The sequence below is a fragment of the Squalius cephalus genome (assembly GCF_949319135.1).
Source record: "Squalius cephalus genome assembly, chromosome: 14".
Classification (NCBI taxonomy): domain Eukaryota; kingdom Metazoa; phylum Chordata; class Actinopteri; order Cypriniformes; family Leuciscidae; genus Squalius; species Squalius cephalus.
In genome coordinates this window covers 2342501-2356589 of record NC_137135.1, presented here as the reverse complement: position 1 = coordinate 2356589, position 14089 = coordinate 2342501, and the positions used below count along the sequence as shown (strand labels likewise).

General features: G+C 39.6%; 1 protein-coding gene across 1 annotated transcript; it reads right to left on the bottom strand.

Annotated features, from left to right (window-relative positions):
• Positions 1-4995: 4995 nt before the first annotated feature.
• phox2bb (paired like homeobox 2Bb) lies at positions 4996-8554 on the bottom strand. The gene is made up of 3 exons (XM_079893516.1): positions 8110-8554; positions 7307-7494; positions 4996-6447 (listed from the first exon to the last, which is right to left on the bottom strand). The coding sequence occupies exons 1-3, from the start codon at positions 8348-8350 to the stop codon at positions 6025-6027; spliced, it is 852 nt and encodes a 283-aa protein (XP_079749642.1). The 5' UTR covers positions 8351-8554; the 3' UTR covers positions 4996-6024.
• Positions 8555-14089: the final 5535 nt, after the last annotated feature.

Sequence of the window (14089 nt, the reverse complement as noted above, 5' to 3'; positions counted from 1 at the left end):
GGAAAATAACAGAAAAACAGTTTGTTTCAGATATACAACAGCTCTAGAAGAAAATGGTGTCATAGTCCACCTTAAGTAAGTTCAGTGTTGATTAATTTCTGTTGTAAAAAAAAAAAATTAATTTAGTTAATTTATGATTTATAAAAGCGCCAAGTGGCCTTTGTAGCCCAGCACCAAGTGGTCTTCATCGCTCAGCACTAAATCAACTTCGTCACCCAGCACCAAGTGGCCTTCGTCACCCAACACCAAGCGGCCTTTGTAGCCCAGCACTAAATCGCCTTCGTGCTCAGCACCAGGTCACCTACATCGCTGATGGTCTCACCCAGCCTCAAGTTTCCTTCATCACTGATGGTCCCACACAGCCTCCCACTCTCTCAGTCTCTGCTGATTTCATCCAGTTCCTCGACTCCTCCTCCTCTGTCCCTCTGGCTCCTCCTCCACTACTCCGCCCAGCTGATCGGATCCGCCTTAGGCCTCATGGTCTCCAGCTCTGCTTTAGTGTGAGGATTCTCTCCCTCAGCTCATTACTCCACCTCAGCCCAAACCTCCCCATCGGTTCCCAAGGGAGCTCAACTCATCCTTCCTTGCAACCATTGCTGAAAGCATCAGTTTGGTTTAATCATTCTGTAGGGTAGGAGATTCGAAGTGAGCATTGTAAGATATTACTCTCATCATATGTGCATGTTCAGCTCACCTCAGACAAAGACACATCACTAACCCTTTATTTTTCAATTTGAATATTTACAGTTGTTCAGGCTTGTCTTAGAGACTGTATGCTACAGAAAATGTCTAAACTGTTGATGAACACATTAACAATACTATTAATTCACATTTTTTGTATATAAGCTGCCATTTATTTGAAATGTACAGTGGAGCTAAGTAGAGTTTTTCTAGTATTATTTAATAGTATTATTATTATAAATACTACTAATATTGTTTTATTTTTTAATGAATGAAAAAGCTGCTTTACAGCTGAATTGAACTCTGTTTGTGTCATTGAATCATTATTGTCCTGTTATCACTGAAAAGCTGCTTTAAAACAATCTGTATTGTGAAGTGCTATAAAGGTGACTTGGCTTGAAGGTGATTTCTAATTGTAGGAAGGTAGATCCAGTAGGAGGTGCTGTTTAAAAGCCTGATATAAGAGTATACTGATTTTTTTTTTTTTTTTTTAAATCAATGAATAATAATTTAAAAAAAGTGCTTGTTCATTAATAAATAAAAAATGTAATAGAAAATGTAAATATAATAATATATCTTAACTGATATGATGAATTGTGTTTTTCTATTCAGTATGAATTAGAAGTAGTGTTGAGTTATGCTTTAAAGCTCTCTTATTCTCCCAGCGGGTGTAATAACAGTCTGAATCAGCAGAGGGCGCTCTAGCTCCACTCAAACACTGCACCGGCCCCACCCTTCTCAGATGCTAGTGTGTGTGTGTCTCATACACATAGAAAACTGAGCTATACTTATGTCTATTCTTCCCTGTCTCTCTTTCACTCTCTGTCGATCTGTAGAATCTGAAATTAATGGTTGGATGACGCAACCACAAGAATAAAACGTAATAATCTGTCCAGTCATCATCAGTGATACATCCTCTCTCTCTCTCTCTCTCTCACACACACACACACACACACACACACACACACACACACACACTGCACCTTAATTCAGCAGCTACAATACAAGCTAACACACACACACACACACACATATTTAATACTGTTGTACCCGAAATCACAGATGAAATGAAAATGTAAGCTATACATAAAGATACTAAATGCTTCCATTTAAATATATAAAAATAAAATCAAGATAATGTGTGGAAAAAAAAAACTTGCCATTCAATTAATGCAATTTCTTTGACATTTAATTAACCATCACCATTAGACTGTATTTATCTGGATGCTCTGAATGTGAGGAACTGCTCATAAACTTTAGTTTTCATTTCCCGGCGTGGCTCACTGTGAGAAAAGAAAATAAAGAAAATAAATTACACTATAAGGTATGTTATACTAGCTAATTATCTGTCTGGAATATCGTAGATGTCTTCATATTTTTTGATGGAAATTAAATAACATTTGTCAGCAATTATTATTGTTTTCCCCTTCAACAAGCAGAATCCACCGTAACATTATTACCTTATCCGACTTCACTTCTGGAAACGGTTTAATCGACTCCGCTTTTTGGAATCGACTTTCGATTAAGTCGCATTTTTATAAACTAGTTTATTTGTGTCATTAGTCGCAGTCGTGCTCTATACTTCCCTGCAGAAAGCCGTTCCGACAGTCTAAACCTCACAGCGACCCAGCGTTCGGGTTTAAGGCATGAACTACTACAAAAATACCAAACTTACATTTATTTAGATACCTTACATTTTAATTGTTTTAAATAGCCTACTTTAAAATAGAAAGTAGGCTAGTATTTTTTGTTTCAAATAGCTGAAATAATGCCCATCCCGACCTGAAGGTGTGAAGTGTGTGTGATTAAGACACTGCATATTTCATTCATTTACAAATTTGTGAAATAATTCAGATCTGAATTGATCTTTCTAAATGACTGTCAAACCTTTTTAATTAGCAAACGCTTTGATGTGAATCAGAAGAATCAGCTCTAACGAAATGTTGTATTCAGAGAACATATAGGATATAAGGATATGTAGTTGAAATCGATTTCTGGTCGCGTTTTCTAAAACAATGGTATTCTTAATTAGATTTAAAATGCGATAGTATGAATGAATCATGCACTGTTGAGAATGAAGTTACACCGAAACGTAATACTCTTACCATGGTAACACTTCATGTGGCATATATTGTGAATTTAATATATTATAGCCTATACAGTATTTATATCTTTAGAATTTATTTAGGTTTATTAAATGATTAATGTTATTTAATTTGCCAAATTAATTTACTAAATGTAATAAAATACATGACATATTAATGATTTGATTAGTAAAAAAATATATACAGTAGGAACCTATACATGCCGTTTACATAAAGCGGTGACAAGCTGACAACAAACTGTACAGAAACACTACAGTGGTTCAGAGGTGTTTGAGAAGCGTTTGCACGCCTCGGGTCTTCAACACGACATGTTCTTCCTCCTCCTCCTCCTCTTCCTCTTCCTCCTCCTCTTCTTCCTCCTCTCCTCCTGCACTGGTGTCACTGGGAGAATAAAGCACTGCTGATCAGTGACTGACCCTGAAGCACAACTCTCACTATATAGTGCACTAGTGACGTCACAGGCGAGTGAGTGGAGATGAAACACACTGCAGCACTAACACATCGGAACGTTGCTCTGCATACAATAAACACGAATTATGTGTATATTGTTAATTAGGTTGAATATTTAAGATAATAACTTTTAAGGTTTTCTGACTAAAATAACGAGTATTCGTAACACCAGGCCATGATGATGAAGATGATTTCAGCACTTGATGAACAGACAGCGACTCGTTCAGGGAAAGTAACAGAACGAATGCTCCTAAACTCGTGTAGAGAACACCAGCTGCTGTACATCCTTCTCTAAAGCGGCCTGGGCTTGCTCTTAAACCATATAATCGCTCCTTAATGTAAGTAAGAGTGTGTAAAGGCGCGCGCTGCTCCTCATCCTCTTCTTCCTCTCGTGAAGGCTTTATAATCTGAGAGTCTGAAGATGGAGATGGAGATCACAGACACATGACGGCAGCCAGAGCTTAGATTAAAGCAGATGATTTAGAGATGCACGAATGTCAGTGTATGGATAGCTCATAAAGCGCTGATGACTCTCGTTGTTTTAGTGTTGCATCTGGACAATAACTGCAGAACTCTTTACTATAGTGAAAAGTCGCATTAAATATATATTTTTTTTCATCATTATAATTTCTAAAGTTGAGTTTCACTATTTCACAACCATTGAAACTTAATTTCAATGCTTCTAGTCAATAACAAGCCATACATGCAAGACGTTTGCCTATTTGTTAATGTTATAAACGATATCTTATCGCTATCGGGAAACTATTGATTCAATTTTTGCCTTTGTGAGACTTCAGTTATTCACACAGTTATTCATTATATCCAAACAGATTGTTTGGATATTTTCTGTATCAGAACATCTTTAGTGGGATAAACGAACTGTAATAGCCTAGCTACACTGAAAAAAAAAATTTCGTTGAATTTACTAAATTTTGGTTGCACACTATTAATTTTAGCTACATTTAAACAAATGCATTAAGTTGAACTAAAATTGATTAAGTTCAACCTAATGCATTTCTTTAAATGTAGCTAAAATCAACTGTGTGCAACCACTTAAGATACATTTTTTTTAGTAAATTCAACTATCATATTTTTCAGTGTATGTATGATATAATTTAATAATATAGCATTATATTAGGCTACTTCATTTTTAACGTCTTGTATGTGGATCTGCATAAAATCCACCCGGTCGCACTAAATGCGTCTCTATAGCACGCATTGTGTTTATCTGCAATTAATACACAATTTTTTTCGTGCACATGATACGCGTGGGTAGGTTTAGTTTTTTTTTTTTTTTTTTTTTTTTTTTTTCTAAAGTTTAATAGGCCTACAGATACTGAGTTTTTTTTTTTTTTTTTTTATACAAATCTAATTGCTTCAAATTGTCGTTAGTTCAGATGAATTTATTAATAGAATGAGTCATTTTTTTATAATAGTCTATTGTATGTAGATAGCAAACCTATTCTGCGCAAAATCGACCTGTAAGATAATAGTTCTGGATGTTTAAAGATATGAATTTTGAAGTAAAACGGGAATGAAGTTAGTCTGTGTGTTTTTAACAGTAGTGACAGTAGCGTCGATACACTTCAGTCGTGTCGTTTACCGGAGGGGATCCGTGCTCGTGCTCGTGCTCGTGCTCGCGCGGCTGTCCGAGGTGCTGAACGAAACAAAGCTATAGGACACATAAAGATCTTTTGCATGAAGACTTTCTGCTGAATGAAGTGGAAACTTTAAAGAGAAAACGGGACAGTATTATTTTCAGCATCATAATCGTTTTATCATCAACAGCATGTCAATGGTACACCTGAAAAACTATGTGCACATGTAGAAATATTTCCTTCTTAAATATAAGCATCCATTACCTACATATAAATAATCTCAAATCCTGGACAAAAAACGTGTTACATTATGCTCACAAAATAGGTGAAAATCATTATAAAATCGGACGGAGAAGACGACATGCAAATAATATAGAAAATAAATACAGTGTTTTGCATCCATTCCCTTTTTCCTCCACAGAATGCGCCAGTTGTAAAACATTATAAAGACTCAATGAACTACAAGGGGAATGTGGTCTATGCTTATCTAGGACGTCAATACGCTTTAACACTATACAATCTGAGCCACAAAAACACAGCTGTAGAAAGACACACAAAACGTTTACGTATTCCTGTCAACAGTGAAGTATGTACTTGTGCCATTTTGAAGAACAATTCGCCTTAGATTAATAGTAAATGTGTAGATGAATGTTTGCAGAGCCCCTGGCTCTAAGGCTTGGCAAATGTATAGGTAAAAATATATAACAGAGTGGATTCTGTAATACAGACATGGAACTTGCGCTTGAGTCAATGTAAACAAATAATTATGGCGCCGAGATATAATGACATGTATAATGACATTGAATAATGACATTGTATCTTCGTAAGTCATTGGTGAGTGTTCTTTGCAGCGGGAGCGCGCATCGCAGTCTCTCGTTTACTTGTGTCGACCACAGCCAAAACACAACAGTCCGGATAAGGTCACAATGTTAACATAATGTGTATGATATTATTAATATTATTATTATTATCCATCTTGTGGTGTAAACCGAAAGTAGTCGGGTGGCGTCTCTTCTTTCTTCAGCAGGACTGACTCTCTCTCCATCTCTCTCTCTCTCTCTCTCTCTCTCTCTCTCTCTCTCTCTCTCTCTCTCTCTCTCTCTCTCTCTCCTTCTTTTGGCATTTCCCCACAGTCACTCGAGTAAACTCTTGTTGGTTTGTTGAATCTCGCGCTCGTCGCTACCTCTGACTCAGAACATGCTGGTCTTTACTAAAGTGGCTTTGGCTCCGTTCTGTCTTTGTAATGTGGACAGAACGCTGGCGAACGGTCCGCCCAGAGAGTCCGGAATTGAGGTGATGGTTCCCGGGGCTGAAGCCCACCCTTGACTCGGTGCAGTGACTCCCATTCCGGCCACTGCCGTCTTCCCCTGCTCCACCGGGCCGTTCCCCGAGCCGCTCACCTGTCCGCCGCTGGGGCTCGGCCCCCCACAGTTGGAGGACGGGTTCGGGTTGGGCCCGGGCCCGCCGGTGCTGTCAGGATCGGTGGCCTTGGCCTCTTTGCTGTCCTCCTCTCGCGAGTCCTTCTTCGCGGACCCGTTCTTGGCAGCGGCTGCTGCTGCCGCGGCCGCGCGCTCCTGCTTGCGGAATTTGGCGCGCCTGTTCTGGAACCACACCTGTGGAGAAGCGCGCGCGTTATATCATTGCACTTGCATACATAAACTATTGTTATTATTTAATATGAATGCTCTTAATAATAATATAGAACATTTTGCATTCCAAAAAGCAATTTTGCGTTTAAAAGACGTCTAATAGCCGTCCAAACACAGCTCAGACATCTAGGCTAAAGAACAATAAAGGCTATTATATTGCTATTCTATTCTAAAACAAGGCTTTGGGCTGTCAGTGAACATTTAATAGACGGCAAAACCACAGCCCAATAATAGACTAGTCATCAATTAGATGACAAAGAAATGAAATGAGTGAAGAAATAAAACCTTGTAATTACTGTTTACTTTGCTTACATGATGGAAAGATTTTGGCAAAAACAACATGTAACCAAATTCAAGTTTTTTTTGTCTAGAAGTGTGTTACTCACAGCCGGACTATATCGGGTCTATAGTTTGAAATGACGGCTATTGCTTGCTGGGTATTATTATTGCACTTAATTTTATATTTACACTGGGAAGTGCTACATCATTTTCAGCCCAAGAATAAAAAACAGTTGCTCTTGTCATACAATAAGAGTTTGCTTGTGATGTTTTCTTCTGTAGATAGTGAATGCATGTAGTGTTCTGCTGTAGAGGTGTAATAAATACGTGTAGAGATGTGTTCTGATGTAGATGTAGTGAATGCATGTAGGGATGTGTTCTGCTGTAGATGTAGTGAATGCGTGTACCGTGTAGGGATGTGTTCTGATGTAGATGTAGTGAATGCGTGTACCGTGTAGGGATGTGTTCTGATGTAGATGTAGTGAATGCATGTAGGGATGTGTTCTGCTGTAGATGTAGTGAATGCGAGTATAGGGTCTCCCACCTGCACCCGAGCCTCGGTGAGGTCGATCTTCAGCGCGAGCTCCTCCCGCGTGTAAATGTCCGGGTAGTGCGTCTCGGCGAACACGCGCTCGAGCTCTTTGAGTTGCGCGCTGGTGAACGTGGTGCGAATGCGCCTCTGCTTTCGCTTCTCGTTCAATCCCCCGTGGTCCGTGAACAGCTTGTAGGGAACTGTCGAAGAACACACAAGTCAAGTCAACTGTGCACCTAGAAAATGTACCTAAAATGTCATGTTGATGTAAAACACGCCACTTGTTGATTCTAATAGCAAGAAACGAAAACGAAATAATTCAAATAAAGTTTCTAAACTAGGTGTGTATTCAGTGGTTATGCTTGTAGGATAAGATCAAATCGTGATAAAAGATAAGGTTATGAAAATCCCGAGTCAGATGTAATCCTGTTATCCGCGAAATGCTGTTAATTGAATGTTATTGGAGACTGCATTGGAAACTTGTCATAAATGCTGCTATTGTTGCTAGTGCAACTTCAATTCACTGTCAATAATGAGCTTAAGTCGCTGGTTATTTCATTATTTTCGAAGGTTTATGTCTCATCGCAAAGTAAATAAATTATGCCTATCATTTTGGCAGCTTAAGATAATTTTGTTGGCGGTTAGGGTGTGACTGGGATAGTGTAACCCCGTAACTGAATTACCTCTTGCCTGCAATCGCTTCTAACGTGATAAATTCTTTCATTTGTGTAAGCAAATTTCGTTTGGTAAATACTAAACACATTTCCATTTTCCAAAGCAATCAGGGCGCTTATATACGGCGTGTGTCGGCTTACCTGCGGCGTACGGGCTGCTCTGGTGGTCCCGCAGGGTGCCGAGGCTGCAGGAGCCCGGGGTGAGCGACGGGCACCCCGAGGTGGCCCCGAACGTCGTCCTGATGGGATTGTACTGAAAGCCACTGGCTTGGCTGCAGGAGCTGAAGTCCGCATAGGCTGAAGCCAGGCTCGACGTGTCCATCCCGGCCATACACGACTCGTAGGCAGAGGAATTGAGGTAAGAATACTCCATTTTATACATTGAAAAGGCTCAGTGGAGAAGGAAAGCTGCACTCCCAAGGAAAAAGACACACAAATTGGATTAAAATGGCGAGGAGCACATGAAAACCCGAAGCGCGCACGGAGTTGGGGAGCTCAGCTCGTGACGGCTGAATTTTGACTGGTTTGAAGGAGGCTCGTGCCGTGGGTAGATGTGCACTGCTCGGCGCCTGCTCAAAAACTGCCCTCCTTTATAGGAGCTGAGCCTTGTTTTATGAAAAGCCTCCCAAGGAGCCGCCTAGCCCCAGGTCTCTAGAGCATATAGTCCTCATAATAAACTTGGCTCTTTCCGCTTGGACAATAGCACGGCGTTTGGGTCTTATTGCTAGCGCTTTTTTACATGACAATAACTCATCAGTCTATTGGGCTGGCACTGGGGGATCGGGCTGTCCAACCTCCCTATCATTGATCCCCTGCATCTCTAATTAGAATTTAATACCCCGCCATTACGCGCCAGCCCAGCCCTCGCGCTCAAACCGCCATCTTGCCCTTTAATTCAATCACACCACTTGGAAATAATGAAAGTTGGGTGACGATTCTCCCTGATCCAATTTTCCCCAAGCTTTTAAGCCTTTAAACCGGTGGTATACCTTGGGCTGAATTTTCGATAGTATTTCCCCGTCTCCTTTAACTTTTTCATCTCTCGTTTTCTCTTTTCTTTTATACTCGGCACTGCTTCGCTGGTTTTCAGGAGCCGAGACTGTTGTGGTTGTACATGCCTAATTTAGTGGGATACTTATATAAGCGATGTCATTCTGAAGAATGTTGACGGAAATCAATGACTGCTGAAAGCAAATGTTCTCCGTGATGCTTTAATAATAGCACAACAACAACAACAACAACAACAATAATACTAATAATTTCATGCAATAGGCGGCTGTCTGTGTTACAGTGTAATTAAGCATTTAGATACTGTGTAATAAAAATAATTACATACTAGGGTTAGGTTAGTTGCATGTAATTATGCATAATTTTTAGTTAGTACTACAGTATCTACATGTAACGTGTAACAAGGACACTGTAAAATTAAAGTTTGCATGTAAATCTATTCGAATACCTTATAATAAAGGTATTCAGTCAGTGAATATAGACATGCAATAGATTTACTTGCAAACACGGCTTTAAAGGTTATGTTTGTAACCACATGTACGGATATTTAATTTTTAAATGAAACTGATTTAATTTCTAAATTAAACTGAACTGAGTTACTGGTTTATTTGCTGTAGTTCCATCTAATTTATTAATGCTTCTGCAATATATATTTTAAAATGATTTTATTCGCGTGATTGTTGTTTAAGGGCAAGTGCAAATTCACAAAATAGCTTAATCATCAACCCTCTTATCTTGCCAAATTGCTTTAGAACATAAGTGTAATTGTAACTCGGTGATACCATAATATATTTAAATCATGCACAATGTTAACGGAGGACTGCACAGATGTTTGAATTAATTTTAATTAATACATAACAAAATTCCGGTAAGAATGATTTCTTAGCTGTGGTTATCCAAACAGTCATTGATTACAAGTCATATGACGGACTTTATATATGAAATGCAGTCAAAATAATTGCGTTTCTCACAGTAAAAAACAATATTCAAGGCTCCAGTGTTATTGGCCGTGTGTAAGGCATAAGCAAAAACACACGCCTCATATTTAAAATATCAAACATATATATAAAACAATTGTCAATTCATAAAACAAAGGATAAGCACAACACCTTTAGCGTTGAACAGAACCAGGACCGATGCACCTGTGGTTGAGCTCACAAACACACGCTTGTGTCAAAATGCAACAGAGGGATAAAAGCGATTATTAATATTTATGAGGTCACACGAGTGAAAGCATCACGCGTTTCGAGTTTGATTTTCCACCATTTCTGCACCGTTTAAATTCTCTCTCTTTTTTTCTTTTTTCGGTCCTTCGTCTTTTTATTGTGAGAAAGATAAATGACGACTAAAAAGTCCAGTCTCTCTTGATACATCCCGGCCCCCTATTATGTTAATTTTTTCTTTCTACACGCGAGTTGTGACTAAAAGATGTAGCAAATTGATAATTTGATTATTGCAACCAAAGACCAACTGGTCCACCGTCCTCCCTCCACGCGCCTCGAGAGGAAAACGAAGGGATTAATCTAATAACACACAAAGGCCCGAGAAAAGTCCTTTCTGATATTTTGCCGAGGCAAATACAATTATAGCTTTAGCCATCCGTTTCCCCCATTCAAACATCTCTTTATTCGCTGATCTGTGCTCCACCAGCCGCCGAAACGCCCATCTTTTATATTTTCAACATCTCCTTTCATTCTATCAACTGGTTCTGCGATCTGTTGGGCGGACTGAAATGTCAGCGATAAACCTTTGATATCACGCGTTGAATGCGCGAGCTTAAAGAACACATGTACGCGGCGCGCGCGTTTCTCTCGAGATCCACTTGACCATAATCTGTCATAAATCAGTTAAAACAGCGTGTAAGCCTTCTAAATTAAGCCCTTTTCTAACAGCAAACCGTAAAACTGTACGTTATTAGTGATTAACAGTGCGATAATGGTTCAGTAGCCGTAATTTAGAAGTTAATTTGTGATTTAAGGACTTATAAATAACAGCGTCCATATGGCTTCACTTAAATAAATCAAAGCGCTCCGAAGGTCCTAAATCTCTGGTGGAAGTGTGTGACAATAGAGCCGTGAGTTCGGGCTCGGTGGAGACTCTGTGCGGGAGGAATGCGGGTCACAAAGGGACAAAACAAAATGCCTTTGTGTGTGGATGGATAAGACGAATCAGTCCCAGAAGAAGAATAGAAAACAGAGGAGTGAATAAGAGGGGAGGACAGAGGGGTGGGACTGCTGTCAGATCCAACATCACATCTCACTTAATGTGAAGGAAATCCTCGGATTATCAGACGGGGAATTAATATGTGCATTCAAAGGTTATGCTGCGCGCGCTGGAATGCTTTCAGAAGGCCTGGCTTATTTTTCCGATTGAATTTTGAGCGTTGAATTTTATTTCACTTTTAGATAAAAAAAAAAAAAATGCATTCATTGGATTTCTTTTCAAATATATTAAGCAAACTTGGTTTATTTTCGGATCAAACTGTTTATTTATTTAAATGAATTACCCATCGTTAAATAAGTTTTCTGCCCATTATTTTCTTAAACACCTGTAGCCTAATTTAAACTAGAGATCGATCTCCACCAATCCGGCGATAATAAAACAATAAGGCAATAGGCCTAAAAATAATTCAAATTTCTTTCTCTAACTGTTCGAATTTCTAATTGCGTATTCGCACAAATATAGAATACCAGTCAAATGTGATTTTATTATATTTTACAATAAATTAAAGAGCATATGCGCGTGAAGAGCGCGCGGCGGGATGCAGTTGTTGAATATTTAGCGACGCAGCGGGTTTTTCTGTTTCACATTAAATCACGCTTCTCATCGATGACAGGTTAATGGTGAGTAACCATTCATTAAACGCAGCACTGCTATAAACATAATAAAATTTAGGCTTCTGAAAAATATATATTTATATATAATATTTTTATTATTATTATTTTTTATTTATTTTTTAAAGAATAATCTATATTGACATAGAGATCCGACACTTGCCTTCTGGAGAATAGGCCCCGGACCCCCGGTTCTGTCTGCGGTCCACAGGCGGAGTGTGTCCGGGATGCCTCTCTCATCTCACGGTCTTCCCGAGTGACCACGCTGATGTCTGGCCTTCAGAGCAGAGGATTAGCATAGAAATCTTATTCTGCGGGGACAGTATTAGCAAACATATTAGCCTCTCTAACGCGACTCTGGCCCCGCCGAGATCCTGCGCTCGGAATCAATTACGAAATTACTCCAACCTCTAAGTCGACATTAACGGGAGAAGAAATGCCATCGACCGGACCCAAATAAGATTTCGCAAAGATGTGATTATTTAATCTCTTGCCAGTGTTTAAGAATTTGATTCATAAAATTGTCTAAAATGAGATGGAATTAAATTCTTATCGGAGTCCCTGTCATCGTTTCATCCCGTGCTGTACGGCTGGTTTAACAGTGACCCGGATCCGGGACTGTCCGGTAAAGATGCTCACCTGGGCTCACCTGTGCTCAACCTTACATGTGTGCCTGATTGATGCGGCATGTGTCATGCTTTAATTGCACGCTAAATGATAACTACTTTTAACAGTTGCATAAATCTGAAATGAAACTGAACTGTTTTTGGTAACACTTTATTTTATAGTGTCCTTGTTACATATGTTACATGTACTTACCATAGTAATAACAGTAAATTATGCATAATTACATGCAACTAACCCTAAACCAAACCCTAATCCTACACTAACCAAGTACATGTAGTAAATTATAATTACTTAGTAGCCTACTTATTACACTTTAATAATGACACCTTAAATAGTGTAACCTTCTAACCTTACAGTAATGTAGTTGTGTAATATTACTCAGACTGAAATATATAATTACACTGTATGGGGCACCTTAAAATAAAGTGTAACCCTGCTTTATTTCATCGCTTCTGCTCAGTTTAAGTGACTCTTGTTCAGGAGGAATAGCTGTTTATTTTACCGTGGCTTGAGAAGGCCGGCGGGGTCATTCGTACAAACGCGTGAGAGGGCCATATTTTATTTAACACACTGGCATTGTTGTCCACATTAAGCAATTGACAAAGATTAGCCTCGATGTCATAAATCAGCCGGCAGGTTGAATGGAGTGGTCGGGTCAGTGTCATTATCCGAGCCCGTCTCCACGAGGCTCTCGGGCCCCTGAAGGCATGTGTGGCTCTGGGGCCCTCAGGACCCGCTGGAGGAAGACCCCCGATAAATGCTCAATCACACACGCATTAGCGCCAGACAGCGGCCTATTGTGTGCGGGGAAGCTTTACTGGAATTAAGCGATTAATGACCAGCTACATCCAGAATGATGGAGTGTTTTTTAATGTTTAAACAAATCTCTATGGGGCTCCTCAAGTTGAACAGCAGTTATACTGTACAAGCCACGCCAACCAATCAGCTATCAGCTGCTAAATGTGCCGTTTCTGTATATTCTACGATAGTTCTTTAGCCACAACAATTTCGGTCACACTTTATTTTAAGGTGTCATTGTTAGCCAAACTATTTCTAATACAACACAAGTCTAAATAGATTATGCAAAAATAACCGACTAATTTTTCGCTATCGTACACAGTAGGCCTAACCGTAGATGTGTGTGTGTGTGTGTGTGTGTGTGGACAGGCAGTCACTCTGTCTCTCAGTCACTGATACACACTGTGTCTCTCATCGGGAAACAATGGCCGGCATTCTTCTGTCTCCATACATGTCAATAAATCATATGTGACCCGCGTCATATTTTTTGAGTTTTGCATTTGTCTAGTAATGAACGAAATGTTTTTGATGAATGAAAACGGATATTAAGGGTCGCAGAAGCAGCGATCGTGAACGTTTGAACCCACGGACGGCCTGGCAGAGCTTTTCCTCCTCTTTTCTCTCTGTTATAAAATCCTTATTGCATTTCTCCATGATCTCGAGACATTATCCGGACGCGCGATCCCACGAGTGAATGTCTGAACACTCCTCTCTCAGCTCACCTGTTTCATCATGTTCTGAGGAGACACGCTTTAAAAACCTTGCTTTGTTTCGTGAGTTTGTTAACAGTCTCGAGCCTCATTAGCGTCATGCGCGCGCTGATGGTGATGATGAACTGTGCGCGTGCACAGATG